Source organism: Nelusetta ayraudi, unplaced genomic scaffold (assembly GCF_046127955.1).
Source record: "Nelusetta ayraudi isolate G7.1 ecotype Tasmania unplaced genomic scaffold, CSIRO-AGI_Nayr_v1 ptg000141l, whole genome shotgun sequence".
NCBI classification, from domain to species: Eukaryota; Metazoa; Chordata; class Actinopteri; order Tetraodontiformes; family Monacanthidae; genus Nelusetta; species Nelusetta ayraudi.
In genome coordinates this window covers 162,426-189,030 of record NW_027466191.1, presented here as the reverse complement: position 1 = coordinate 189,030, position 26,605 = coordinate 162,426, and the positions used below count along the sequence as shown (strand labels likewise).

The 26,605-nt window shown below is 52.4% G+C and overlaps 2 protein-coding genes across 9 annotated transcripts in view; one reads left to right on the top strand and one right to left on the bottom strand.

Annotated features, from left to right (window-relative positions):
• The window catches only part of LOC142879696 (uncharacterized), a 31,679-nt gene extending 24,173 nt beyond the window's left edge, over positions 1-7,506 (top strand). For 2 of the 5 annotated variants that reach the window (XM_076013097.1, XM_076013100.1), the window contains 31 exons: positions 82-174; positions 532-585; positions 731-766; positions 847-981; positions 1,143-1,193; positions 1,304-1,330; positions 1,474-1,518; positions 1,616-1,678; positions 1,763-1,798; positions 1,893-1,976; positions 2,081-2,149; positions 2,289-2,333; positions 2,586-2,675; positions 2,774-2,809; positions 2,904-2,957; positions 3,056-3,112; positions 3,187-3,246; positions 3,341-3,382; positions 3,690-3,773; positions 4,120-4,147; positions 4,232-4,300; positions 4,436-4,461; positions 4,571-4,669; positions 4,747-4,900; positions 4,978-5,045; positions 5,155-5,283; positions 5,377-5,424; positions 5,517-5,579; positions 5,650-5,847; positions 6,043-6,158; positions 6,244-7,506. In XM_076013097.1, coding sequence (XP_075869212.1) covers positions 82-174; positions 532-585; positions 731-766; positions 847-981; positions 1,143-1,193; positions 1,304-1,330; positions 1,474-1,518; positions 1,616-1,678; positions 1,763-1,798; positions 1,893-1,976; positions 2,081-2,149; positions 2,289-2,333; positions 2,586-2,675; positions 2,774-2,809; positions 2,904-2,957; positions 3,056-3,112; positions 3,187-3,246; positions 3,341-3,382; positions 3,690-3,773; positions 4,120-4,147; positions 4,232-4,300; positions 4,436-4,461; positions 4,571-4,669; positions 4,747-4,900; positions 4,978-5,045; positions 5,155-5,283; positions 5,377-5,424; positions 5,517-5,579; positions 5,650-5,847; positions 6,043-6,158; positions 6,244-6,445 — 2,361 coding nt within the window. In that variant the 3' untranslated portion in view covers positions 6,446-7,506. The remainder of the gene's footprint in view (positions 1-81; positions 175-531; positions 586-730; positions 767-846; positions 982-1,142; positions 1,194-1,303; positions 1,331-1,473; positions 1,519-1,615; positions 1,679-1,762; positions 1,799-1,892; positions 1,977-2,080; positions 2,150-2,288; positions 2,334-2,585; positions 2,676-2,773; positions 2,810-2,903; positions 2,958-3,055; positions 3,113-3,186; positions 3,247-3,340; positions 3,383-3,689; positions 3,774-4,119; positions 4,148-4,231; positions 4,301-4,435; positions 4,462-4,570; positions 4,670-4,746; positions 4,901-4,977; positions 5,046-5,154; positions 5,284-5,376; positions 5,425-5,516; positions 5,580-5,649; positions 5,848-6,042; positions 6,159-6,243) is intronic. The other 3 variants (XM_076013099.1, XM_076013098.1, XM_076013101.1) reach the window with 3 other exon arrangements.
• A 5,593-nt stretch (positions 7,507-13,099) lies between these two features.
• On the bottom strand, positions 13,100-22,507 carry zcchc2 (zinc finger, CCHC domain containing 2). Of its 4 annotated transcripts, none has more exons than XM_076013106.1 (14): positions 21,488-22,507; positions 19,621-19,738; positions 19,479-19,549; positions 19,281-19,352; positions 18,722-18,822; positions 18,002-18,108; positions 17,819-17,881; positions 17,197-17,260; positions 16,951-17,062; positions 16,779-16,843; positions 16,575-16,651; positions 16,274-16,396; positions 14,947-16,188; positions 13,100-14,245 (listed from the first exon to the last, which is right to left on the bottom strand). In XM_076013106.1, exons 1-14 carry the CDS (start codon positions 22,298-22,300, stop codon positions 14,184-14,186), a joined length of 3,090 nt encoding a protein of 1,029 aa, XP_075869221.1. In that variant the 5' UTR covers positions 22,301-22,507; the 3' UTR covers positions 13,100-14,183. The 4 variants fall into 4 exon arrangements, with proteins under 4 accessions (XP_075869221.1, XP_075869218.1, XP_075869219.1 ...); XM_076013103.1 differs by having other exon boundaries at positions 16,779-16,846; positions 16,951-17,065; positions 21,488-22,506; XM_076013104.1 differs by having other exon boundaries at positions 16,951-17,065; positions 21,488-22,506.
• Between the last annotated feature and the right edge of the window lie 4,098 nt (positions 22,508-26,605).

Here is a 26,605-nt window from a genome sequence, read left to right as displayed (position 1 = left end):
GTGTTGCTCTTCCAGCTCTTTGAGTATTAACAGCGCAGGGCTTGGTTGTTCCCACATTCCTGACCCAGCTTCTGTTTGCAGGTGATTGCAGAGTGGTTTAGTGGCTCTGGTTCAGGCTCTGGCTCTGGCTCAGAGTCTGGTTCTGGTTCTGGGTCTGGTTCAGGGCTCGGGCAGGTATTAACATCTGGTCCTCTTGAATTCAAGAGGCCCAAAAGACAGAATTTTCCCCAAACTCTCTTTGAGAACAGGTCCATGTTCCTGCGCTGCCTGCTGACTCACTGCTGCTTGAATGTGGCTCAGAGCTCACCTGGAGCAAGCAGGTCAACATGGTCTGAGCTGCAGCACCAGTTTGGGGGAAATGTGTCTTTTTTTCACTGCACCAAACGCTTTGACTAACAGTGTGAATGGACCAGTTTGGACTTTGCCCATCTCATATGAATGTGTCATTGCTTCCAGAGCAGTTGAATTTGGATTCCCAGTAGTTCTTCATCTTGGTGTGAAACCTAACTGCTCCTGCTTGGCCTCTTGCAGGGGGCTGGTGGGAAGGATGGAGAGCCTGGTGTCCCAGGAGACAGAGGAGACAAGGTGAGGCTGAACAATGACACCACCACTCACTGCATGCTTTTGCCTTCCATTACCGCCTCAACCTCAGTGTGCCAACAACACAAAGGCTTAAAACGGCGCTCTGGGTTCATTGCTGCAGTTGACCTGATGTTGTTGTGTCCACCAGGGGGAGTCTGGCGTCAGCGGCCCTCCCGGACCGAAGGTAGGACCCCCTCTGATCCAACATCTTCACCTTCACCACCTCCTGACCAGCTTGCTGAGGTGACGTCTCGTGTCTTGCAGGGAGACGAGGGTGCAGCAGGGTTGCCAGGTCTGCAGGGCTCAGAGGGCCCCCAGGGGCCGCCAGGACAGAGCGGCCCGCCTGGTCCTCCTGGACCCCCAGGACCTGACGGAAGGAGCCGGGTCCTGGACTTTGAGGTGAAGTTCTGCTGACGTCTCCGCCTGTTATCACTTCCAGGAAGAAAGTTGTTGGAATGATTGAATATCCAACTGTACAATGCAATGCAGCCTGTGGTGTAGATTTAGACAAGTCAGTGTGTGGCTGCCATGAGTTCATACTGGTATGATGGTTGTTGTAGGACTTGGAAGGCTCCGGGGGGCTGGATGGATTTGGAGCTGGACTCTCCAGAGTCAGTGATGCCTCTCTGCCCTTCCACACTTCACATCTTCTGTCTTTCATTCTTTCTGCCTTTATCAACCGCTGTTTTTCTTAATGTGCGTCTATTTGTGTGCTTTGCAGGGTCCTCCAGGACCACGTGGAACTAAGGTGAAACAAAAAGTCTGAAATGAGTTCTTATCTGAGCTGAGGGATTTGATGAATTATCTCTAAAGTTCATCTTCCAGTCAGTTCATCCTGAATGAAGAGCCTACAGAAAACCTGAAAGCTCTCCCTCTTTTACTTTCTTGCAGGGCAAAGAAGGCGTCCGCGGCCGGCCGGGAGCTCCTGGTGAGAAGGTGAGTGCTGAGCAGAGTCCTCATCAAACAGTTGTCCTCAGCTCTTCTGTTTGGGAGAAGGTTTGAATCAAGAGTGCTCCTCTGTGGTTCCTGTCAGGGAGGACAAGGTCCCGCAGGACCAGCAGGGCTTCCAGGACTCGATGGGCCCAAAGGGGAAGAGGTCAGTAGACATCAGCAGCACTAAATATGTGGAGACATGCCTGCAAGTGAACATCTCACCAGGAGGACCTTGTGTTATCTGCAGGGTCCAAAGGGGAGCAGTGGGGATCCTGGACAGAAGGTGGCGCCACTTTACACACATTTCATTTTGTCCCTTCAATTGTCAAGTTAGCTGGTTAACCTTGGTTGTGTCCAACCTGCTTTAATCTGGCCAGGGGGAAGCAGGCCGGGACGGGCTCAGTCTGCCTGGCCCTCCAGGACCTCCCGGACCTCCCGGACAAATCCTCTCCCTTCAGGATGTAAGTCGGAAGTTGTGGTTTCAGCTGCAGAAAGAATAATAAAAAATAATAATAACAACAACAGCAACGCTCTGCTCATCCTGCCTCTGCTTCTGTTGCTGCAGCTCCTGCTGCTCAACGAGACAGACGCCGAGTTCAATGTCTCAGGGATCTTTGACGCTCAGGGAGTCGCTGTGAGTATCACATGACTAAAGACTGCTGCTGCCATAGCAGCGACATGAAGGAGTGGACTCCTCGTGGCACCGGCAGTGTGGATTTCACTGCTGCATGGAACTGGGAGCAGTTGTGAACCTTCTTGTTGTTTCCTGACAGGGTCCAAAGGGCGACCCGGGCTCACCAGGACCTGCTGGACCCAAAGTGAGTCATGTTTCCAATCAAGCATCTACTTCTTTCTTCCTTCCAAGGCTGGAGGCGTCTCTCTCTGTATGAAGTCATGTTGCTGAACTCTAGACTGTCTCTGGAAAGAGTCGAGCTAAACACTCAGTGATTGTGTGTCTAATGTCAGTCCTGACGCTGACAGAAGACCTCCAGTCAACCTTCAGTCAACCTTCAGTCCCACATGTCATTCTGAGTCTTCATGCGTGCTGGATTGTGTTTGTTTCCGTGCAGGGTGAGAAGGGTGAGCCGGGGATGGTGATCGGAGCGGATGGATCGGCGCTGTCCTCCCTGGCGGGTCCAGCAGGACCCAGCGGTGTCAAGGTGATCATTACTGCTGTCTTCTCACTTTTCATGGACACATTCTGCTCTCTTTCCCAAAATGAGCATCTCACCGTCGTCCTTCCTGTGTCTGTTCCCAGGGTGACCACGGCCTCCCCGGACCAGCTGGACCTCCAGTGAGTGACAGCAGTGTGTGAGCAACAGCAGTGTTGAGCTTGTTCTGGATGATGACACCGCTGGAAACTGTTGCTGTCATTTTCCTTCTTACAGGGGCCGGTGGGACCCGCGGGACCTAAAGGAGAGCTGGGTTTACCTGGACGAGCTGTAAGCACGGCGCCCTCAGCTGGACTTCATAGTCCCCACACACTCAGGTGATAACTCAGCGCCTGTGTGTGTGTGTGTGTGTGTGTGTGTGTGTTTAGGGCCGTGCGGGCCTGCTGGGACCAAAAGGAGAAAAGGGCGACTCTGTTGGCCAGCTGGTGAGTTAGATTTCTTTCTATTGTATACTCAGGAGTGTCGTCTGTTTCTAACAGTCTTTGCTGCTCTTTGTCAGGGTCTCCCTGGACCTCCAGGACCGCCAGGGCGCCCAGGGGAGTACAACTGTCCCAAAGGAGTGAGAACACACACACACACACACACAGACACTTGACTCTGGGCGTGTGTGTGTGTGTGTGTGTGTGGCTGACTGTCCTCCTGTGCTTCTGCAGACGGTCTTCCCCATCCCTCGCCGGCCGCACTGCAAGAAGCCTGTAAGTCTTGAAGCTGCTGAACAGCAACAGCTGGAGAGTCTGCTCACTCAGTGCTGCTCAGTGCTCCACACCAGAGCACACTGATGCCACTGTCATGTTGCATGTCATGTTCCCATCCAGTAACACTTGCAGTTGCAGGGTTCTCACTCCTCACTCTGTCTCCTCGGCATGTCTGCACTTTCATTTGCCTTGTGATGTGCTGCATGTTGCCCGATGTGTGTGTGTGTGTGTGTGTGTGTGTGTGTGTGTGTGTGTGTGTGTGTGTGTGTGTGTGTGGCGCTGGCTAACACACTCTGACGTCACTCAGAACTGTACCACCATGGGTCCCAGAAAAACCTGCTTCCTGCAGGTCCATGAAGGGAAGATGAAGGTTCGCTGCCAGCACACGGAGGTAGCGCCGCACTCACGAAGCTAACGCTCGTCACCTTTGCATGTTAGCTGTATTAGCTGTGTGGTTTTGTTCTGTTAATTTCACTGACAGCAGCGTGCATGGCATGAAAGATGGTCTGACGAGGGGACTTTTCATCCAATCAGACCAGCAACAACAGCCAGAAACCCCTCTGATTGGTTGCCATGTTAATATTTCACAGCAGTGTCATTAATGGAATATAGTTGTAGATATTTTGAAGTCCACCAAAATATTTATAACTATCAGGTATTTGATATTGACATGTAAGCGAGAACGTGTTCCTTTCTTTTAATGTGAACGTGTCGGTGAACTTCCTGTCTTGTTGCAGCTGAACCCTGACGGAACCTTTGGCTACGGTAGGTGGTCTCACCCTTTCACAAGTGTGTGGAGGTCAAACACCTGTGCAGTGTGAGTGAGTGAGTGTGACCTGTGTGTCTCAGGTGGCTGTCAAGCTGGATCTAAAGGAGAGAAGGGAGAGCGCGGCACTCCTGGCACGCCTGGGCAATCAAGTCAGTTCCTCACAGTGCCTCTCTTTAAAACCATCCAGTGACCAATAACTCAGTAAAACCATCCAGTGACCAATAACTCAGTTCACAGCTCACTCGTGAATCTCAACCTTTCTTCTCTTGTTGCTTCCACTGTAGGCCAACTGCTGTCCACTGCAGGCTGGGTGAGTTCACTGACAGTCACAGCAGCACAGCCCTGACCCTCACCTCACCTCACCTCACCTCACCTCCTCTCTGCTGTCTGTGTGTGTGTGTGTGTGTGTGCGCGCTCAGGGAGCGAGAGGTGAGAAGGGTGTCTCTGGAGAGAAGGGAGAGAAGGGGGATGCCGGGTTTGAAGGACCCCCTGGTGTCCCTGGTCGGCCCGGCCCTGTGGTGAGTGTCAGTACTGCAGCTGTGTCGTCTTGGAACTGACATCGCGTCACAGCGTTTGCTTTTGTTTTGCTCTCCAGGGCCCGAAAGGCGAGTCGGTGGTGGGTCCTCCAGGCCCTGCTGGAGAGCCAGGTTCACCAGGCTTCCCAGGCTATGGGAGACAAGGAGCGGTTGGTCCTCCAGGACCCCCGGGGCCTCCAGGAGCTCCAGCCTCGTCCTCAGGATTCGGCTCAGGTACGATCTTGGTTGATTGTTTCCCTCAGTCGGTAGTTTGGCCGTTGTTGTCCTTCATCCTTCCTGCTTCTTCTCAGGATTTCTGTCCGTCGCCGGCCCTCCTGGACCCCCTGGACCTCCTGGAACTTCAGCTCAACCTCCATCTGTAAGTCCAGCATTTAAACATGCGTCCAATGAGCATATTTCTGACTGTGCAGCAGAGCAGGATGTTTGAGATGCGACCCGGTTCATCTTCTTCTCTCTGGCTCTCTCAGCTGAAGACGTTTGCCACGCGTGACGCCATGATGCAGCACACGCAGGGCGACGCGGAGGGAACCTTGATGTACGTGTCGGCGACAGGAAGCCTCTTCCTCAAGGTTCTCCAGGGATGGAAGGAGATCCAGGTAAGCCTTGGGGAAGAACAAACCTCTGTCAGTGTTGGGCTTGAACTGGAACACGACGAGTGAAGTCCTGCTTTGTGTTCTCACCACCTGCAGCTCGGCAGCCTGCTCCACTTCTCCAGCAACATCATCCCACAAGACGAGGTACTTCCTGACTGCTGCTGCCTGTAGGAAACACCCTGGTCGAGTGTCCCGCTGTTGACGCCTTCTTTGTCCCTTCCAAATCTTCTGTCCAGCCCCAAGTTGCATATCAGATCCGCGGCAGGACGGTGGAGAGGATCCGCTCGGTCAGCGACAGGGTGAGAGTCAGGCACCGCCGTCACGCTGCACCGTCCTCAGTCATTCCGTGTTAATATTGTGTATTTTCAGCTCAACCTGGTGGCGCTGAACCAGCCGCACACGGGTCTGATGATGGGCGTGAACGTGGCCGACCACATGTGCTACGAGCAGGCCAAGGCCATGGGTCTGCCCTTCCACTACCGAGCCTTCATCTCCTCCCACAGCCGCGACCTGGTCAACCTGGTGCACCACCGGCACCGGGACACCCTGCCCGTCACCAACCTGAGGGTGAGTCTCCGGCCGAGTCGGCCGCAGCCAGAGGAGCCGCTGTTGGTTGTCACCAGATGGTGGGAAGGAAGCAACAGCAGAGAGCATCTGCTGTGTGAACGACTTCTGCCGGAATGAATGAATGAATGAATGAATGAATGAATGATTGAAGGAAGGTTTTTGCACTCCTCTCACGCCGTCGCTCTCCTCTTCAAGGGAGACGTGATGTTCCGCAACTGGCGCTCCATTTTCGGCGGCGACGGAGGCAAGATGGATCCCAGAATTCCCATCTACTCCTTCGACGGCCGGGACGTGCTGGCCGACCCCTTCTGGTGAGTGGAGCCCCGCGGCCTGGACCTCTACCGGTTCTTCTTGTCTCCTCTCACCGTCACCGTCTGCTCGACTTCCATCCGTCAGGCCCCAGAAGAGCATCTGGCACGGCTCCACCAGCAGGGGGCACTGGCTGGTGGACAAGCACTGTGAGAAGTGGCAGGCGGACCACGTGTCAGTGACGGGCCAGTCGTCGGACCTGCGCGGCGGCCGACTGCTGGAGCAGAAGACCAGGAGCTGCTCCAACCACTTCATCGTCCTCTGCATAGAGACGCACAAGAATGCTTGAACGCTGCCCCCTGCTGGCACGACCCCTCCACTGAAGAGGAGGTCCCCCTCCCACACCCGTCAGAGCTGGAGGAAAGAAGGAGCTCGTGCTCCGCTCATCTTCGGTGCTACGTCCTGCAATTTCTGTTTGTCTTTTTTGTGGGCTTGTCAGCTGCTGCTGTCGCCACGGCCCACTTTTCTCTGCAAAGTTTCCCTTTGCTGGTGAAACAACTCAACAAAATGTTCCCCCTGTCCCCCAACCTGGCGGCACATAAGGAAGCACGGAGCCTGGCGATGCTCTGTAGTCCCCAGGAGCTCCAACTGAAGGTGGTTAGTCAAGGCGAAAATCCTCCACCCAGCAACTTCAACCTACAGTGGACAGGCCTCCACCCAGCCAGGTGTTGCTCAAGACAAACACAAAGGCTTTTGTTGTTGTATTTCATCCAATGGACTGAGAGCGAGGAGCTGCTGAGGAGCTTCGAGGAGCTGCTGAGGAGCTGCTAACGAGTGTGTCCATTCTGACGTGGCAAATGTTGGACCAGATCTTTGAGTGGAGGAATTGAAGGTTCCTCAGCGACGGAGGCACCAACTCCTGGCGCCGTTATTGCACAGCTTGTCGCGGATTTGTCGGAGTTGAAATCATTTCCAGTGGTTTTCTGAGCAGAAAGTTTCATCCGGTGGTGAAACAGTGGGGCCGTCTGTGTTGCCAGCTTTTATTTTTGTTTTTAATTTGCGTTCCTAATGCACTGTACTTGATTTTTAATGCAATGTTTTGGTTCAACACTCCCGTTGTCCCGTTTTGTGTTCTCGTCCACCTCTTAGCAGCTCAAACAGGCTATTTAATTTAAACTCCATATTATTTATACTGTCACAGCACATAACGTGGAACCAGACCATTGAATTTGAGAATGTAATTTATCATTTGTCAAGCGACTGTTTCCTCTCACCTTTTTCTACTTTTTGTACGTTTTTCTAATGCAAATATTGATGATAAAGACAAAGCAGAGGATAGCAGAATAAAATCCAAGGGGAAATGTTTATAAATATTGTTCCTTTGTTAAATAAAGTTCAGACATTTTGAAATATTGTTGTTGTTTTTTTTTTAAGAAATGCATTTGTTTGTCTTTGGTGGGCGCATGGTTGTGAATGGTTTGTCTTTCAGTGTGGCTCTGCAACAAAAGATACACCGACCGACAAATCAGAATTATTTGACCAAACAATGCAGAGTTAAAGCAAAACTCCGTTTAAAATGTGTGTGTGTGTGTGTGTGTGTGTGTGTGTGTGTGTGTGTGTGTGTGTGTGTGTGTGTGTGTGTGTGTGTGTGTGTGTGCATATGACTACAACGCCGACCTATTAGGGTTTGATCGTGTATGTGTGTTTTAGCGCCCCTAGCGGTCGATGGCAGAAGACATAAAGGCGGCAACCCTGCCTACGGAAACGCGTCATAAGGCGGTGACTGAAGGATCCCGGAAGAAACAAAACAGCCGAAGCCGAAGCAGAAGAAGCGGTCAATGGATGTTCACAGTGTCGTTGTAAAGTTGCAATACGGAACACCGGGAGCAGTGACAAGTGCGGTGGTGGTTCCGGAAGCGGTGGACTTGAGGAACTTTGCTGCCAGTGGGATCGAAGAGCAGGTAAAGAACACCAGCTGTCCCGCATTACCTTGATTCACGAGGCTCGCGAACAGAACACCATTCAGCGTGTACACTTGTATTGGATCCGAAACTCTTTGCTGTTCCAGAAGCGCAGTTCGGTTCTTGACACGAGAGTTTGGCCCGTTGAATGTGACAAATGTGGCTTTATTGAGGCGAAATCAGCAGGAAAAGTGTGCGAGTTGTTGTGTTGACGTCTTTTATGGAGACACGTGTTGATACGTGGTGTTGATATACACGAACAGTGGGAGAACAAAGCTCTTGGACTACGCCTGCAGTCGCGATTCGTTTTATTCGTTATTATCGCATCGGCCTGTAAGCGCAGGTGACATTAGTGCTGTCACCCACAGGAAGCTACCAGCTGCAAGTGCATAGTTCCGTTCAGCCACTAGATGGCGTCCACAGTAGGATTATTAGAGGATCGCTTTCTGAGTTTGTCCTACGAACAATAATCAAGTTAATCATTTGGATTTGTTTTGTGCCTCTGCTGCAGTATTTGGGATCCCCCCCGTTTAAAGCCGTAGCGATTTAAATGTCCTGCAGTAACCAGGAAGCCGGTCAAAGCATAATCAGTCATTTATATGCACAGAAAATCAAATGATTGCTGTCATAAATACTGACTCCTGAGCCGTGTGAGCTCCAGCAGAACTCCCCTGAAGGACAGCCTGGTGGACAAACACTTGTTGTTCATGTTTTATCATGTCCGAGTAGCTTTAGAAGCCTTGTAGTTGAGATTGTTTTGGTAGTTTCTTTGATGGCTTTTATCTCCTCTGTCTCCTCTGCTGCCGAGTCATGGTGGAGGGTGCCAGTGGCTGAGCATGTCACGTGGTGTTGCAAATGAAGACAACCAGTGAGTGACGGTGCCAGAAGCCAGAAATGTTTGACTGTCTCTGACCGGTGGGGTTTGTGTGTCGGGGAGCACCGAAAAGCTGCCATCTACCTGTCTCTGTAGCGCCCCTAGTGGTAGAGGCCATCAATCTGCCAGTGAGCTTCTGGTCCCAGCCATTGGGAAATTGGCCAGAAGCTGTCTCTTCAGTGCCCCTAGTGGTAGAGACCGCTGGTCCTTTCCCAGCAGCAGTTGGTTCCAACCACTGGAAAGCTGAGTTTAACTTGTATTGTTTACACCCCCTAGTGGTTGTGACCGCTGATTTGTGTGAGGGAACATTGAGATGCTTACCAGAACCTGCATCTTTAGAACCCCCTAGTGGTATCAGTACCAGGGAGCTGATGCTTCCAATCGTTGCAAAGCTGGTCTGAATCTGTATTTATAGCGCCCCTAGTGGTACTGAGATGCTGACATGAACCTTTAGTGCCCCTAGTGGTAGAGACCATCAGCCTGCACTCAGCCTGGAGTGCTTTCTCCTACCAATATCTCTCAATAGATTTGTGCTGACCAAATGTAATCCAACCTGTTGAAGTAGCTTTTATCACTTGTAGTTTGGACACGTATTTCATTGTATATGCATTGTTACTGTATTTGCTAATTACTTCATTTAAAAAAAAAGTGTATTTGGCCTATTGTGCCCATTACTCTAGAGTAGGGATGTCCCGATCACATTTTTTTTTTTTGGTCCTGATCCGATCCTGATTTTTAAGTGATTGATTGCCGATCCCAATTTTGCTCCTGGTTGGCTTCATGTTTAGGTCCCAGTCAGTCAGGCTTCCTTCAGTACCAGGCTGCTTTAATAAATGGCAATGCGCTGTCAGGCTGGCTCCCATCAAACATTTACACACTGGACCTTTAACTGTTGATCATTGCCAGAGAACCGTTCTTCCCAACTGCTACATAGTTGTTCTGAACCTGTGTTTTAGTCCCTCTAGTGGTTGACACAATGTATCTGTACCAGGGAGAATTGACAAGCTGGTCAGAGCCTTTAGCACCCCTAGTGGCAGAGACCGCAACTCTGTGGCAGTGAGTGTTTAATCCCAGCCAGTGCAAAGCACACTTGCTTTGCACTGGCTGGGATTCTGTGTCTTTTGTGCCCCTAGTGGTCGAGAGCATTAATTTGTCCCAAGTGAGCTTTTGGTCCTGGTTGGTGTGAAGCTGGTCAGAACCTGTATCTTTAGCACCCCTAGTGGCAGAGACCACAACGCTGTGCCAGTGAGCTTTTGGTCCCAGCCATTGGGAAATTGGTCAGAAGCTGTCTCTTCAGTGCCCCTAGTGGTAGAGACCGCTGGTCCTTTCCCAGCAGTATTGGGTTCCAACCACTGTTGGTCTGAACCTGGTCTGACTGTAGCACCCCTAGTGGCAGAGACCACAACTCTGTGGCAGTGAGTGTTTAATCCCAGCCTGTGCAAAGTGCAAGTGACATTCTGTGTCTTTTGTGCCCCTAGTGGTCGAGGGCATGAATTTGTCCCAAGTGAGCTTTTGGTCCTGGTTGGTGTGAAGCTGGTCAGAACCTGTATCTTTAGCGCCCCTAGTGGTGCTATTTTGACTAATGTGTGTTTTCTCTTCTTTTTTTCCAGGTCATGCTGGATCAGAGAGGGGTTGGTGTTGGTCCTTCCACTGAGAAGCTGGTCAGAACCTGGAACATTAGCACCCCTAGTGGTTGAGACCGCTGGTTCACACCATGGGGCTCTGAGGAGCTGGTCAGAATCTCTCTTTAGCACCCCTAGTGGTAGGGACTAGTGAGCTGTGCCACAGATCCTCATGGTCTCTACCACTAGGGGTGCTAGAGTTCCAGGTTCTGACCAGCTTCTCAGTGCCCCATGGTGTGAACCAGCGGTCTCAACCACTAGGGGTGCTAGAGTTCCAGGTTCTGACCAGCTTCTCAGTGGTTTGATCGATTGTTCTCTGCCACCAAGGGTGCAAAAGACACAAGTTTGGAGTCCCTGAAGAGTTTTCTGGAGGTTAATTTGCTGTTTGAACTGCAATAAATCTTTTGCACAATGTCCATGGTGTCCTGAACTCTCTGTTCCCTCTTCTGTCCAATAGAAAAGTAGTATTTTCCTGGCCACGCCCATGTTGGCCACGATTTTGCATATTTTCGGGCGTGTCTACCAAGACCACGCCCACTTTCCAAGAAGGCGTCGATGTGTTCCTGACCCCGCCCCATTTCATGCAAATATATGCTAATTTATGCTAATTCTGCATATGCACCATGGTATAGTGGCAAAAGTGGGCGTGGCTATTGCCCCTGGAATAATTCTGCACGGTTATGCTAATATGTGGGCGGGGCTAAATGGGCGGGGCGCGCAAAAAAAATTCTCGCTTTTTTTTTCTCCTGTATTCCTCTTCCACTGCAGCATCGTCTCCCTGCAGGCCTGCCTGCAGCGCCCTCTGCTGGCCACTGTCACCATCACTTCCAGGTCCGTGCTGGATGTGCCGTTTCGTCCCAGGTGGTCTTGCTCTCTGGCCCCGCCCCTTTGGCCAGTATCATGGTCCCGGGTGTTCTCGCTCTCTGGCCCCGCCCCTTTGGCCAGTATCATGGTCCCGGGTGGTCTCGCTCTCTGGCCCCGCCCCTTGGCCAGTTTCAAGGTCCCGGGTGGTCTCGCTCTCTGGCCCCGCCCCATGGCCAGTTATTCAGGTCCGTGTTTCATCTGCTCTTGGTCCTGGAGTCGAACCAGGTTCAGGCTGTTCCGGGCTGGTCCGCAGGTCCATATTAGCGGACTAACCATTAGGCCATCAGAGCTCACAGGAGGAGTCGTTCTCAGGACGCCTTCACCTTTGTTGGGACAGTAGAGCAAAAACAAAAAGCACTGCCGGAGGCTGGATTTGAACTGCCGATCTTTGGGTCCGCAGCCAAATGTTTAAAGGTTGAGCTAAACGCTCAGTAGAGATGACGTCCTGCACATTTATTTATCTTTCTTTTTGGCCACCACACAGCTATTTTAAGTTTAGTAAAGTGAAGTGAAAACATTTTATCTTGTTTTTGTAAGTTGCTTGAAAAACAACTGGTGCCGGTGGTAAGACTTGAACCAGCGACCCTGGCGTGGAGAGCCCCGTGTCTCAGCCGCTGAGCTGCTCTTCAGGTGCCTGCTCAGCTTCTCCTGGCGCCTTCATCCTTCTCTCTTCTGCCTGTTGCACTTAAAAGTGACTCACTGCCTGACGTGAGACTTGAACCAGCAACTTTGTGATCCAGAGCCGCTCTCTCATCCTCTGCGCCGTCTGACTTGAGTCTGGCGCGCGTTTCTTGGTGCTTTTATCCTTCTGCTTTGGCCAACGGCCACAAAAGAGGCACCGGCTGCTCGGGGATTTGAAGCGGTGAGCTGGCGGTCTGGCAGCCCAGCTCTCAACCCCTCGGCCACCTCTTCTCGTCTGAGCAGTGATCTCCTGGTGCAGTGTGATTGTGTCGAGCCCGTGCAGCAGTTCTCACCACAGTGAGGGAATCGCTGCAGAGAAAGACGTCAACGTCTTCTTATTCCCGTCATTTTGTTCTGCTTTTCTAGAATTCTGCAGCTCATCCGCCAGAGGGCGCTCGTGTCATGTGAGTTCACCGTCACATTAATGCCACCGTTTGCCTTTTTAATTGAGCGACTGTCTTCTCGCAGTGACTTTGTAAATGTTCATCAGTTCACGTCTTGAAATGTTGCTGCTCCATCCCGCAAAGCTTTTCTCTCTTTAGATCATCACCATTGATTTCATTTGATCGGCTGATTCTGTTTATTTTGAATATATACAAAAAAAAAAAAAAGTTAATGAAACAAAACAAAAAACATAAAATAATATATTTGAAAAGGAGTGAGAAGAAGTAAAACTTATAAACTCTCAACCATTCTCCTTACAATAAACTTTGTGTGTGTGTGTTGAAATTGGTGTGAAAATGACTCGTCTTCTCCTCGTTGTCCACCATGGGGCGCTAAGGTTCCTACAGAGGCCGATAGGACCGGATCCTCAGCGGACATCTTCACCGCTGTGCTTGAAGACGGACGGCGGCGACTCGTCACGGCCGTGATGAAGAGGAGTCGTTGTTCCAGGTTGACTTGGATGTGTATGTTTGACCTGGACTCAAGTGTTCAATGAAACCCCTGCAGCTCAACTGACCTCCATCCAGCCCACAAAGACAGAAGACAGAGGTGTGGGATGAATTGGCATAGTTTCTTTAATTCACATGACAAGTGAACCGTTGTGAACACGCCACAGGAAGCCTTGTCCTGAATCAAACTTGTATAAATAGGATAAACCAAATAGAGTTAGACAGAGAGGCAGAGAGACGCATGGCGTCTTTACAAAGGTTGGATAGCACGTTGCATATTGTGGTGGCCTCCACGCCATTCGCAGGCCAGCCGCAGACAGGCTGATGTCCAGCGAGGACGCTCCGCCAGGTACCACAGCGCCCCACAGTGGCGTGGGTGGGTGGGTGGGTGGGGATACAAAACAAGCCGTCTGTCAATCTTGATAAAATTGGCTCCACTCTGAAATACTGAAGTACATCTAGAAGCAACTTGCTGTTGACTCGAGTTAGTGCCTCGCTAGCGAGAGTGTCTTTCCACTGTGTACCACTTACACAGTGGGAGAACTAAAAGCGTTAAAAAGCAGCAAACACCTTCCTGCTGAAGGTGCGGTCGAGTGGAAGAGGGTGAACAGCAGGGGCTCCAAACCTTCCTTTACAGTACATTCAAAACACAGAAACAGCAAACTAGAAAAACACTTTGAGTTCCTGCAGCGCAGCAGTGGTGTCTGAGGAAGAAGCTTCACCCAACAGTCGACTCGCCGCCCTCCTGACACTCTGGACACCCTGCTCAACTCTGCTTTCCCTTCATAAAGTCTGAAGCATGTTAATATAGAAACAACTTCCTGTGATTAGCACAGCCGCTGAAAAGTGACGTGAAGTCAGAAGCAGCATGAAGACGTTGGGACCGTGGTGCTCGCTGCTCTCCAGCCACAGCCGTAATAGACACTGCCGCGGCTCATCCTGGTGCCACGCTGCCCTCAAGTGTGCAACTCAAAGCACTGATGGAGGAGTGATGGCCTCAGTGCAAAAACATGAAGTGGGTGGAGCTGAGGGGAGGCGTGGCCACGGTTACAGGCTTCTCTCAGCCACAAACACTCGGCCCACCGAGTTCTCTACCTCTCTGACACACACACACACACACACACACACACACACACACACACACACACACACACACACACACACACACACACACACACACGATCCTCTTTGTTCAGTCGGCGTTGTCGGCTGATTCTGATTGGTGGGAGGCAGCGAACTTGAGGCGGAATCCACCTGTGGCACAAGGAGCAATCAGAACAAGACATTATCAGACGAGCACAGAGTTGTCAGCAGTGTCCACCGTGGACCTTCAATCATTCATCACGACTGCCGGTCCCACACAAACAGAGGCAACAGTCAAACACCTCCAGCCTGGTGGAGCACTGAGAGGAGATGATGACATGATGACATGATGACATCATCAACCAATCAACCGTCCAATCAAATCCACACCTCCAGCCTGGTGGAGCACTGAGAGGAGATGATGACATCATGACATGATGACATCATCAACCAATCAACCATCAGATCAAATCCACACCTCCAGCCTGGTGGAGCACTGAGAGGAGATGATGACATCATGACATGATGACATCATCAACCAATCAACCATCAGATCAGATCCACACCTCCAGCCTGCTTGGTGTGATCATTGATGTAGAAGATCATGCCGAGGCCTGGATGCTCCTGCTCACTAGGACCTCATGCAGGGAGACACAGCAGCGGCGACACCGGGGCTGGACAAGCTACGGCCCGGGGGCCAAAAACAGCCCGTTAAGCTTTTTAATCCGGCCCGCTGCACTTGAGGATGGTGGTTCACCGAAACACTGCTGCTGCTGCTCCGCTAACCCCCCCCCCCCCCCACTCCCCTGGCACACTGTACAACCCACTGTGGCCCCACCAGTCCAGCAGTGTGTGTGTGTGCTGCACTGCACCTGTGTGTGTGGAGTCGATGGAGGGCTGGTTGCAGTCCTGAGCGTAGTGACCCGTCACGCCGCAGTTGTAGCACGACAGGTTGCTGTTCTTCTTGTTGGCGGAGGCCAGCGTGGCGGCGGCGGCGGCGGGGAGCACGCCCAGTGGGAACAGATGCTGCTGGTAGACCCGCTGGCAGTAGGACGGCGCCATCTGCTGCTGGAGGTTGTAGCCCGCGGCCACGGCGGCGGCGGCGGCCTGGCTGCTCAGCAGGTGCGAGGACACGTCGGCGTGGGAGTGCAGGGGGGGGCCGTAGGGGGGAGGGGGGGCGGCGGGGAAGAAGGGCGAGAGGGCGGCGCCGCCGTTGGCCTGGTGCGGCGCCGCCTGCGTGAGGTACGTGTTGCTGCACAGCGAGAAGAGGGGGGGCGCGCCAAATATCTGCCTCGCTGCTGCCATCTGGTGGGCAGTGAAGTACAGCGGCGTCTGACAGCCAGAGACGCTGCTGCTGCTGCTGCCGCCGCTGCTGCTGACCCGGCCACCACAGTTGTTGTGACAGCCGCAGGCGCCGCAGCCAATCAGCTGCTGCTGCTGCTGCTGCTGCTGCTGCAGGCTGCCCGGGTGGCTGGAGGCGCCGCTGCTGCTGTACGACGTGGAGTCGCTGTGGGTGAGCGCCGGGGTGGGGCTGGGGGCGGGGCCAGGGATGTGGGCGGGGCCAGGGGCCACAGCTGCCTGGGGGGTGTGAGCAGGAGACGGAGAGGCAGCGGTGGTGGAGGCCGTGGAGGCTGCAGGCACTGCTGTGTAGGGGGAGGGCAGGGCGGGGGGGAGGGTGTGGGAGGGGCCGGGGGACAGGAGGCCTCTGACGGGAGCCTGGTGCAAGGCTGCGGGACCGCAGGGACCGCCTGGACCGGCGTCAGAACCGCTGTACGGCAGCGCCGTCTTGAAGCGCTGCACCACCGGCTGCAGGGCCGAGCCCCCCGCAGGGTGGGGGGGGCCCAGCGGCGGGATGCCAAAGGTGGGCAGCGCCTCCCTCTTCTCCGGCTCCACTGCCAGAACCCCAGGAGGCCCGAGGGGCGGCGGCACCATCTTGGCGTCAGGGAGGGGGGCGTCGCCCCCCCCATTGGGAAGCACGTAGGGCAGAGAGTGCACGAAGGGGGGCGGGAGGGGGAACTCCTGGGGGGGGTTGGTGTCCTGGGGGGCGGAGCTGCTGCAGTAGAACACGTCCAGTCCTCCGTCCTGGTCCGAGTGGCTGTCGGAGTCTGGAGAGTCTGGGGGGGGGGGGGGAGACGCAGGGAGTGAGTGGGGAGTGGGGGGGGCAGCATCCTGCAGGTGGCCGCCTGGCTGTGTTCGTACCTTTGTTGTCGCGGTCGTTGTCGTCGCTGTCGATGCTCTCTGGGCCGCCGCGGTGCTGCGGGCTGGACGGAGAGCTGTAGCTCTCAGACGATGTGTCGCCATAAGTGTCTGGACCAGAACCATCTGCACAGCCCGGTGGAAACACAAGAGGTGAGGGCTGACCACTCCTCACTCACTCACTCACTCCCTCACTCCTCACTCCCTCACTCCTCATTCCTCATTCCTCACTCACTCCCTCACTCACTCCTCATTCCTCACTCACTCCCTCACTCACTCACTCCCTCACTCACTCCTCACTCACCTTTCCTGCAAGGCAGTCGAGCTGCCGCCAACCTGCCGTTGGCCACCAGGGCGGCGCCCTTCCCTTTAGCCTTCCCCCTGGAGAGACACAGAGTGGTTGGCATGGAGTCACAGCCCAGTCACACACACCACCACCACCACCACCACCACCACCACCACCACTATCACCACCACTAAGCACCACTAGGGGCTCTGTGCTGCTCACCGCTCTGCAGTCAGGCCTCTGCTCCTGCTCTTGCTGAGCAGGTGGCTTCTCTTGTCAGCGTCGGCCTGCTGGGAGGAAGACGCACAGTCACTCAGTCAGTCCACAGGTTCACAGAGCTGAGCAGCAGCAGCTGGAGCTGGAGGTGGAGGTGGAGGTGGAGGTGGTGACCCACCTGCTCCGCTGTGCAGCTCCTCCTCCTCTCTGATGGACCGTTGAGTTGGGCAGTGTGACCCGCGCCCCTCCGCCCGTCTCCACCCTGGCAGCTCTGGGCAGCAGGCAGGCCGCTGCTGCAAGCACACACACACACACACACACACACACACACAAGCATGTGAAGATGAAGACGGAGCAGTACAGGCAGCTCGTTGATGTTGTGCCAGTGCTCAGGCTGTTGACACACACGGGCCTCAGAACTCACCCTGAACCAGGACTCTTGGCCACGCTGGACTTCTTCTTGTGTCCCTGAAGGTAACACTCCACATCTGAGGAGAGGAGCGACAACACACGCAGCCGTTGGGAGTGACTAAAACAATCAGACAGACTCTTATTGATTCATGTTGTGTTGTTCAGACTGTGATGTGAGGGAGAGGCAGCAGAGAGCTGCACTCACTGCCACCCTGAGGTCACCTCAGGTCACTGCACGTTAAAGGGCAACTATAGCCGTGACACATGAGCCTTTCCAGCTTGCACCAAACGAGCTCCAAAAATAAAATGCAGGAGGCCCAGCCGTGGGCCAAACTACGGCCAGGGGCCATATGAGGCCCGTTATGCTTTTTAATCCGGCCCTGAAGCCGAACTACAAGAAATGATATTAACAGTCAGTCAGTCAGTCATCAAACAGCTGCATCTCCTCCATGTTTGCAGTGTTTTCACAGTCATTTCAATAAAGAGCTAAACACCCTGGTGGTCCAGGGGTGGTTCTGGATGGTTCTAAGAGCTAAACTCTGACCCCCCCCACACTCCTGAGTCAGCCTGTTAGCGTGCGCCACTGCCGGCAGGGGCGTGGCCAGGACAGGAAGTGGCTGTTGTTTCCTGCTCACCTTCCTCCTGGCTGGAGGCGTCAGAGCAGCCTCCCTGGTAGGCCTTCCCAGCCTGGCAGCTGCCTGCAGTCACAGGGAGAGAGGGGGAGAGAGGGGGAGAGGGTGAGAGGGGGAGGGCATGGTCACTGTGAAGCACGCCAGCAGCAATACCAGCAGACTGATGTGAAAGTCATCTGCACTCACATCTTCCAGCAGCGGAGGCTTTGGGAGAGAGGGTGGAGTCCCGGCAGAAGAAGCTGCAGACCCTCCTGGTCTGTCTGAAGACAGGAGGAGCAGACAGGAAGCGCTCCCTGCAGGCACAGCACAGAGGGAAGCAGGACTGAGACCGACACCACTGACTGCTGCTGCTACACTTACACCCAACACTGATGATGTCATGACAAGAGGATCTGAAGCTGCTCTCGTAAGGAGCCTTGCAGTGCAGTCTTTCTATCACTGAAGAATCCTGCTAAAATACTGCTGACAGAGTAGTTGCACTCCAGATGTTTTCTGCAACCATCTGTTGTTGTGCTGCAGCAACGCCAGCGACACACCACAGCAACACAAACCTCTGGTGCATTCAAAAACACGTCAGAGAGCAATGACTCCACCCATGAGGGAGGAGGTGGGGGTGGAGGAGGAGGAGGGGGAGGGGGAGGGGGAGGAGCTCTGGGTTGGGCTTCAGAGGAACAGGCAGATCAGTTTCACTTCACACAAAATGAATCTGACGGGCACAATGGTGTGTGTGTGTGTGTGTGTGTGTGTGTGTGTGTGTGTGTGTGTGTGATAGCATTGTGTTTAGGATGATGAACATAAACTAGCAGCAGAGACTTTGCACCACTTGACTCGTCAACACATCCATCAGCTTTATTCTCAGAGATTCTTCTCCACAGCACCGTCTCCACGACCCGGTGTCCATCGTACCTGAGGTTCTTCTCCACGTCCCTGCTCTCAGTCTGCTCTCCCTGCCTCAGCAGCCGCAGGATGCTCTTCTCAAAAGACTCGGTGCACTGCTCCTTGGGAAGCTGCGGGGAGGGGACACAGACGGAGACAGGAGGTTGAGTCTGAAGGCCGCTGGAGCCCTCGGCTCCATCTTCACCACGCACGACACTCAACACAATGCCTGAGGAAAGTACTGTCCTCCTCCAGCCACTACGCCACACCATCCAGGTGTCCAGTGTCTCTCTAGGCCAATGACCTGCTGTGGTGGATCGGTCACATGATGTCATCATGCACCATGTCTCCAAAGGTTATTAAAAGACAAGCTCCTCCCTGGAAACAGCCATCCTGGCTTCAATAACCCAGGACACGCCACCGCACACACACACACACACACACACACACACACACACACACACACACACACACACACACACACACACACCAGACAAAAGTGTTCCTCAGTCTGACGTGTGTGTGTCTGGCTGAGGGAGAGAAGGTCAACAAACTCACAACAGACAGCTCAGGTGGACAGCGGCCTCACCTTCAGCAGGAAGTTCTCCAGCTCCAGGTGGGTTCTGGTCACACTGCTGGAGGAGGAGTCAGACCACGACACCTGCAACACACCACACAGCATTTCACATCCACACAGGGGGCTTAGACAACCACCCACTGCTCATAAACCAGGGTTAGGGTTAGGGTGACCAGAGGGTGACAGTGGAGCTCCACTGCTGTTTCCTACCTGAAAGTTGTACTCCTTGTCAGTTCTGCTGCGAGTGACGCCCCTGAGCACGATTCCCTCGATGTGTACGGCTGGAAGGAAAGCGGGAAAAGTGAGAAACCCGACATGACTGTGACTTCTTCTCCTCGAGGTTTCTAATCACCTTCTCTCTGCGCCGGCCGCCGGCCAGAGCGTCGACTCTGACACGGAGGATGGGAGGGGGGGCACTCTGCCAACCCTGCTGGAGAAGGAAGGTAGTCCACCTTCTGAGCCATCAGGTCCTGGAGAACACAAACACCACGGTGACAAAGTGTTGGAAGCATTTGGATCAGCCAGAAGTAAAACATTGATGATGATGATGATGATGTCAGGAGGAGGAGGAAGCAGCAGCAGCACTGAGGCCTGTGTGTTGGCGGCTCCTCCCTCATCAGGCTAAAAATGGCGTGCAGGATTTTATTAAGCGGGCCAGGCCCTGCCTCACAGCGACGTCAACCTCAGGGGCTCATCCAGAACAGACAGCAGCCAGAGCTGAGAGCTGCCCGGGGGGGGGGGGGGTCACACACCCATCCATCGACATTCAAAGCATCTCCAGAGCAGATAGAAGCCACTGCTTTCCTCCCAGAGGAAACACAGACGTGACTAAACAATAATGTCAATATTCCTCACTTCCTCGTTGGAACAGTTTCCTGGGGAAATCCCCCCCCCCCACTCCCCCCCAACCCCTAGCCCCCCGCTCCCACCCGAGGTGAGACAGACCATCAATCTGGAACAGTAACTGTGTGTAAATGAGTTTGATTGAGTCAACCAGAGGGAGGAAATAACGCAATCCGAGTCAATGAAGCCTGATTTCCGTCAGGAACGTGTTGACTTCACTCTGTAATACAGAGGAAAGCCTGCAGTTGCTTGCATGATTGGGACGGTTTATCCAATATTTCTCTTCCTCCCTGATCTCAGTCAGTGATCCATGTGAAAGCACTGCTTTAACATTCCAGGGGAATTTGTTTGTGAAACAGACCCCGTAATAGCCTGGACACGCAGCTGTCATTCAACTTTTCCAACTGGCAGTAACAGTGAACCACCAGCAATAGTTGACCAGCAACCTACTAGAAATATGACTGTCTGCCTAAAGGGTTAGTTGAGCTGGAAGCAGCACAGTCAGCTGCTGCTTGGTGTGATCAGAGCGAGCAGCTTCAGGTGAAATAGAAACCAAACACAGATCGACAATATCAGAACCAACAGCACTGTTACTCTGAGCAGATGGACACGGCGACAACACCCACGCACACACTGTCACAACACTTGCTTCCATGACAGACGCTGTACTTTTCTATTCAAGTCAGTCAACTTCCTCCTAGTGCTGTTGTTCAACAGACTCAAGATCATGAGACCCAATGACTCAGAGTCAATCTCTGATACATGGACATAGTCGAGCCTGATTTCAACCAAACGAAAGTGTCAAACCCCATTAGTAAGAGTCACACTTTGATTCCCGTTCAAACATCAATGCAAAGTAAATGTTGAAGGCTTACAAGAGATGGGCTGCACGGCAACACTCGAACCTGTGTTCAGCTGGTAAATCAACACTATGTGTGTCACGCAGGAGTAAACACAACCCGTCGTTACGTCAACTTCAGCCAATAACACAAGCGTAACAAGTGTTATTTACGGCCCCTACGCAGAACATTTACTCCTCGTGTACGTGTGAATATATCACTCAAACAGGCTGCGTGACTTATTTATATCTTCACAAAAAGGAAGTCGGTGCAAATTCCCTAAAAATCAGCCTGTGCCCATGCTAGGTAGCATCTCAGTTAGCCTTAGCAGCCCATTGGCCTCAGCTTGAAATAGAAGACAACACCACGAGACGCTGGTCGACTAACACTCAAACATTGTTCAGCAATGGTGATTCATATTATTTAGACGACTGGCTATTCAGTGTGGGATTAATGACTGAAGTGGATCTAAGCGGAACCAGTGTGAAGCTAAGCTATCTTAGCATGTGTGATGCTAGTGCGCCAGCAGCTCAGTACCGGTGCTTGGGCGTTGATCCTCGCCTGGCTCTGGCGCCTCTCCTCCTCCATGGTCAGCTCCATCTTGTCCAGCTGTCCCCGGAGCTTCTCCCGCTGGTGAAAGTGGAAGGCTGGGTGCAGGGAGGCCATGGTGAACAGCAGCGCCAGCTGCTCCAGGGCTCCCGCCGGCGGCTCACCGCAGCCCTGCTGCTCCGGGCGCCCGTAAACACCCCCGTCTTGGCTCGGCGGTGGATGGTGGTGGTGGTGGTGCTGCTGCTGGTGCTGCCCGTCCCTGTAAGGAGGAAGGGAGTACTCGTAGTTCTTGTAGAACAACGCCGGGTCAACGTGGCTCAGTATCCGAAAGAGTATCCCGGCACATTCCCTGCTGTCGGAGCCGAGGAGGGACAGGTAGACCAGGAGTTTGGACATGACCACCGGGTGGATCACATCCGTCAACAATCCCAAGTCGTTGGGGCTGTTTGCCCTGAACTCGAAGTCCCTCAGAACTTGGTAATCCCTCCGAGCGATGTCCTCCAGGTAGGAGCCCAGGAAGCGGAGTTCCAGAGGTTGGCACATATGTAACAGCCCGCACATGAACTCGATCCGCTTAGCCGGGTTCAGGAAGAGGCCGAACCACTCGAACACGGCCTCCTTGTTCATCTGGGTCGGATGCATGTACGGCCTGGGCGACTCGTCCAGCCCGTCCGACCCCGAGAAGGGCGGCGCAGCCCCGGGACAGCGGCGGCGGTGCTGCGGCCGATCCGAGGAGTCGTCCTCCGCCGTCTCGTCGCCTCCTTCCTCAACCGTTCGCAGCGGTAGCTTCATTTTCAGCATTCTCAGCGCGGCGAGAGAGGCTCTAAAGTAGAAATGTCGATAAACTGTACATCGCTGTGGGCATAAACCCCTTTAAAATGTTCTAAAATGGCGAGAGCTCTGGTTTTACAACAATATTTTCGCTGTTAGCTAACCGTCTGACACGGAGATCGCTGTGAAGCTCCAGTCCTACTCAACATTCTTCTTCCCCTGCTGTTCCCACAGGGGGAGCAACATACACCCTGCACGCTGCTGCCACCTGGCGACACTTCAGCGGATGGACTTTGAGTCCCTCTCTCCTTTTTTCAATCAAACAAATACTGCCCTCCGTTGGACAAAAGGGAGAACTACAGGTACTACCCGAAAAATTAGCACATCAAGTAAAAGTTGTTTTATTTGGGCAATTTAACATAAAAGATGAAGCCAACAAATTGTATTGAGCCATTACACGCAAATTGACATCTCAAGCAGTTCCTTGTTGTAACTTTGCTGATTAAGATTTTCACCTTATTAAAACCACAAACCCAAAAAACTAAGAAAATTATTATAAAATTTGAGGGTTTTTTTGTTTGTTTTTTAGCTGCAAGACCTGATCAGCAAAATCCAAAAAAATAAAAACTTGAAATATATTGATTTGCATATTATTCCTTCATATAATACGTCAAATTCACCTTATACGTTGAGTTGCAGAAATACAGCAACCTTTTCAGGATATTCTCATTTTCTGGTTAGTACCTGTACATATAAAAAATGAATTTACAGCAATGTGACTTTTCTGAGTGTATAAATCAATAAGTAAGTAAGTAAGTAAGTAAGTAAACTATACATTTATTAGATGGACTGGGATAATAGAAGACATGTTATATTTAGTGTTATACATGAAATATAAAGTAATCCTGTCTTTGTCAGAGGGGAAATGAATACGCATGGGCCTCAGGGCTCCAACCTGTGCAACAGATGTTTCATTGCTCTGACCTGTAATTAGCTCTTGGCTGTAAGACCGCAGAGACAGTTCAGTTTATGCTACAGCAACATACCATGCTCTTAGGGTTAGAGAGAGTGAGAGTTTTTTTTTTTTTTTTTGCACGTACCCTCCTATCAAGCCAGCAGAGGGCGCTGTGTCAACTACACTGGTGCCATGCTTCCTAATGTGAGTTGTGATGTCACAAAGGGGACTGACTGGTGGATCTTCCAGGTTTGTGGGCCCTCACAGGCGTTGATGAAGCTATGACCCTGTATGTGTGTGTGTGTGTGTGTGTGTGAGCATTAATGAGCGTCAGCTCCAAAGCCAAAGGCCTCAAAACATGTCTGCCAGCCCAAAGCAATGTCGCCCCCTGAAGGCTGAGTGGAGCACTGCGCTCGAGAGCGCTCCCTCACTCCCTGCAGCAGATTACCTGAGTGACAGCACCTGGCTGCAGTTCTTCAGCAGCATCACTCTGCACCTCAGTGTGACTGCAGCAGGCAGCAGAGTAGGACGCGGTTCAGCTGAAGATGAAATGATGAAAATTGTAGCTCAGTATATCGAGAGCAGGAATGAGTGTCCTGCTTGGTTTGCTTGATTTGGTTTCAAGTCTTGTTCCAAGTGCTGCTGCTAAACATTTCTTTCACGTTGAAGTGACTGTTGAAGGTTCATACTATTCAAGTTCAAATTAAGCTATAAAAGCGGTTTGATTACCTAAAATATTTATTCCGTTGACTGTACATTTTTGTTTCCATTTGAAGGTTTACAACCTGACATTCCTTCTTTAGCTGGAAATAAACATTGGAGAGAGGAAGAGAGTTGTTCCCTGAACGTACCAAGGTTCACTTGACAACGAGGCTAAACATGGTGCCAATCTATCTGCCTGATGCATGGGCATGCTGGGATGAAAAAGTCCTCTGAAAATCGGTAGAATTGAAGAATTTAAAGGGACTCAAGCAAAGAAAGTAAAAAGAGCAGTGTGTTCCTGTGTCACCCCGCTGCACTCACCACCGGCTCTCACTCCCTGCCACTCCCACTCACTTTCTCCCCTGCCATGCAGAGGGAGGGTGGGGCTGTCACCCAGAGAGTCAGTCTTCTCCGCCTGGCTGCTGAAGGACCACTTCCACTTCCATCAGCCTGGAGGAGCGAGGCCAGGGTCTCCTGCCAGCGGCACGCGGGCAGCTACGAGGAGGGGTTTTCTCGGGCTGACTGCGCTGGGACACACCTGAGAGCTGCGCTTGCCAGGTAAGTCGCACCTCGCTGATCAAAGCCAAGCAAAGCGCTGCAGAAAGGGGGGGAAATTTGCAAAGCGACGCCCGACGCTTCGGCTCCAAGGTGCCTTCACTGCTTTTGAGTTGCACGTACGGGCTTTGAGGAATGTGGGTGACACCAGTGTGGAATGAGGTCTGTTTGCCCGCAAGAGACAAACCATGAGGACAGTGGGAAGAAAAGCTAAAAATACAGCTGGAGCTGCGCTCATGCTGACATGCACCTCTGTGATTACGGGTCAGAGAGGCCCCGTGTCTCAGAGGAACACACTCCTCTTCCTCCGCCGCTCCTCTCAGCCTTCTCCCTGAAGATGACCCCCTGGGTCGGGGTCCGGCTGACTAGGAGAGGGCTCCCAGGATGGTCGGGGCGACGGCGGAGGGGTCTTTGGTTGCCGTCTTGGTTTTTGTGGAGGATGCGTCGCTTCGTCATGAGAAGAGATTTTTTATTGGTGAATGTCAGAAAAGTATAGTGCTGCAGTCCGAGTCGTCAATTTACTGCACTGCAAGTGGGAGCCTTGACAGCTGCACAGGCTGGGGAGTTATTTTCAGTTTGAATGAAATTTATTTGTGCAAGTAAATGCCATGCTCTCTCTCTCACACTCTCACACACTCACACACTCACAAAAGAGATGACAGTGATTTTCTCTCACGGAGAGAATAAATGTCCCGGTCTTTGAGCATGAGGGCCGGCTGCTGTGTCTGTCATGTTTTTCAAAGCAAACTCTATTATATTCTGTTCTTACTTCAGTGCTTTTGAAGTCTGGTGTTTTTTTGTGGGATCGCTGTGTGTTTGCATGTATTGAATAAAACACCGTGGGGGGCCAAACTCAAAGTGCATTCAGTCTCTCCAAGCTGTCTGTGCTCTGTTGGAAATATCTGTGAAAAAAAAAACTTCACTTTACTATTTGGACTGATTGAGTTCTGGAGACGTTCAGCGTCTGACCCTTTCTGATGTCACAGTTGGCACGGATGTCTCGCCGACGGCTCTTCCAAGTTGGTTCTTTTATTTGCGTCCATCCGAACACGTGGAGGGCAAAGCATCAGTTTGACCAGGAAGTCAAATGAGGGAGCAGGCTGTAAACAGTGGGCTAAATAAGATTTTTTTTTTCCTGGAGAGCTATGACAAACAGTCGTGCACGCTCCATGAATTTTGGCCAAGAATGAAAAAAATAACACAGAGAAAAAGTGTAAATTCTCCTGACTCTCTGAAGTCCGAATCCCGCATCGACTTCATAGAATCCAACCAAAAACCCGCATTCTAAACTTACACCATTGGCCAAATAATATCATTAGCCACCGGTGGTCAGTGCGAGCAGGCTGGGAATAAAAATAGCAGCGGCGGGCCTGCACGTGGCAGCGGCCTGCTGAACAATCCCGACGTCTGTGCGCGAGGAATGAGGCGGCATGCAGGCCGAGGCCGGCGGAGCCACTTGATGTGGCCTCTGCCCCTGCACTTGTGCTGGGACACATGCAGATGGAGCGCTGGAGGAATTCAGGTTCACCGGCCGCCGACCCGTGCGCACCAGTGCGTGTTGATGTCATGAAAAAGGGGGGAGGCCGTCGGGAAAAGAGGTGTGGAGGACTGCCGCAGTACAGTTTTTAGAAACGCTCAACTGTTTGGAACGCCCCCCCGACCCCCAGCGGGAATGAGATCTCTCTGTACAGCCTGGACACGTATACTATTATGTGTATATATGTATATATGTATAAATATGTATATATGTGACAGTAGAATGCAGCTTTTACAAAAAGGAAAAGACTTCAGGAGAAGCCTTAAAATAATGATAGTTTTAATAATTGCTTGAGCCGTCATTTAATAATTACAGAAACATATATTTTATTTTAATGTGACTATAACATGAGGGGGAGATAACGCTAATCAACATGTCATTATTAGCTTCCATCTGGAATTGCAGTGCAGCATCCCTTGGGGATTTCATGAAGAAAAGTTCAACTTCAACCTACAGACGGTCCCCGGCGTGGATGTTTTGAATTGAAAGTCCCGTCAACGTCACCGGGCTCAAGCCAGTGACAAAGTGGACCAGTGGCAGTGCGAGAACATGCTGTGAAGGAGGGTGGGAGGGAGGGAGGGGGAAG

What these genes read in the sequence shown, in the direction of transcription:
- zcchc2 (XM_076013103.1), bottom strand. Translation starts at nt 22,300, where the DNA reads ATGCTGAAAATGAAGCTACCGCTGCGAACGGTTGAGGAAGGAGGCGAC. An exon ending in GCGGCCGGCGCAGAGAGAAG is followed by an intron (nt 19,550 to 19,620) that starts GTGATTAGAAAC and finishes CTTTCCTTCCAG; the next exon opens with CCGTACACATCGAGGGAATC. An exon ending in GACGTGGAGAAGAACCTCAG is followed by an intron (nt 18,109 to 18,721) that starts GTACGATGGACA and finishes CTGTGCCTGCAG; the next exon opens with GGAGCGCTTCCTGTCTGCTC.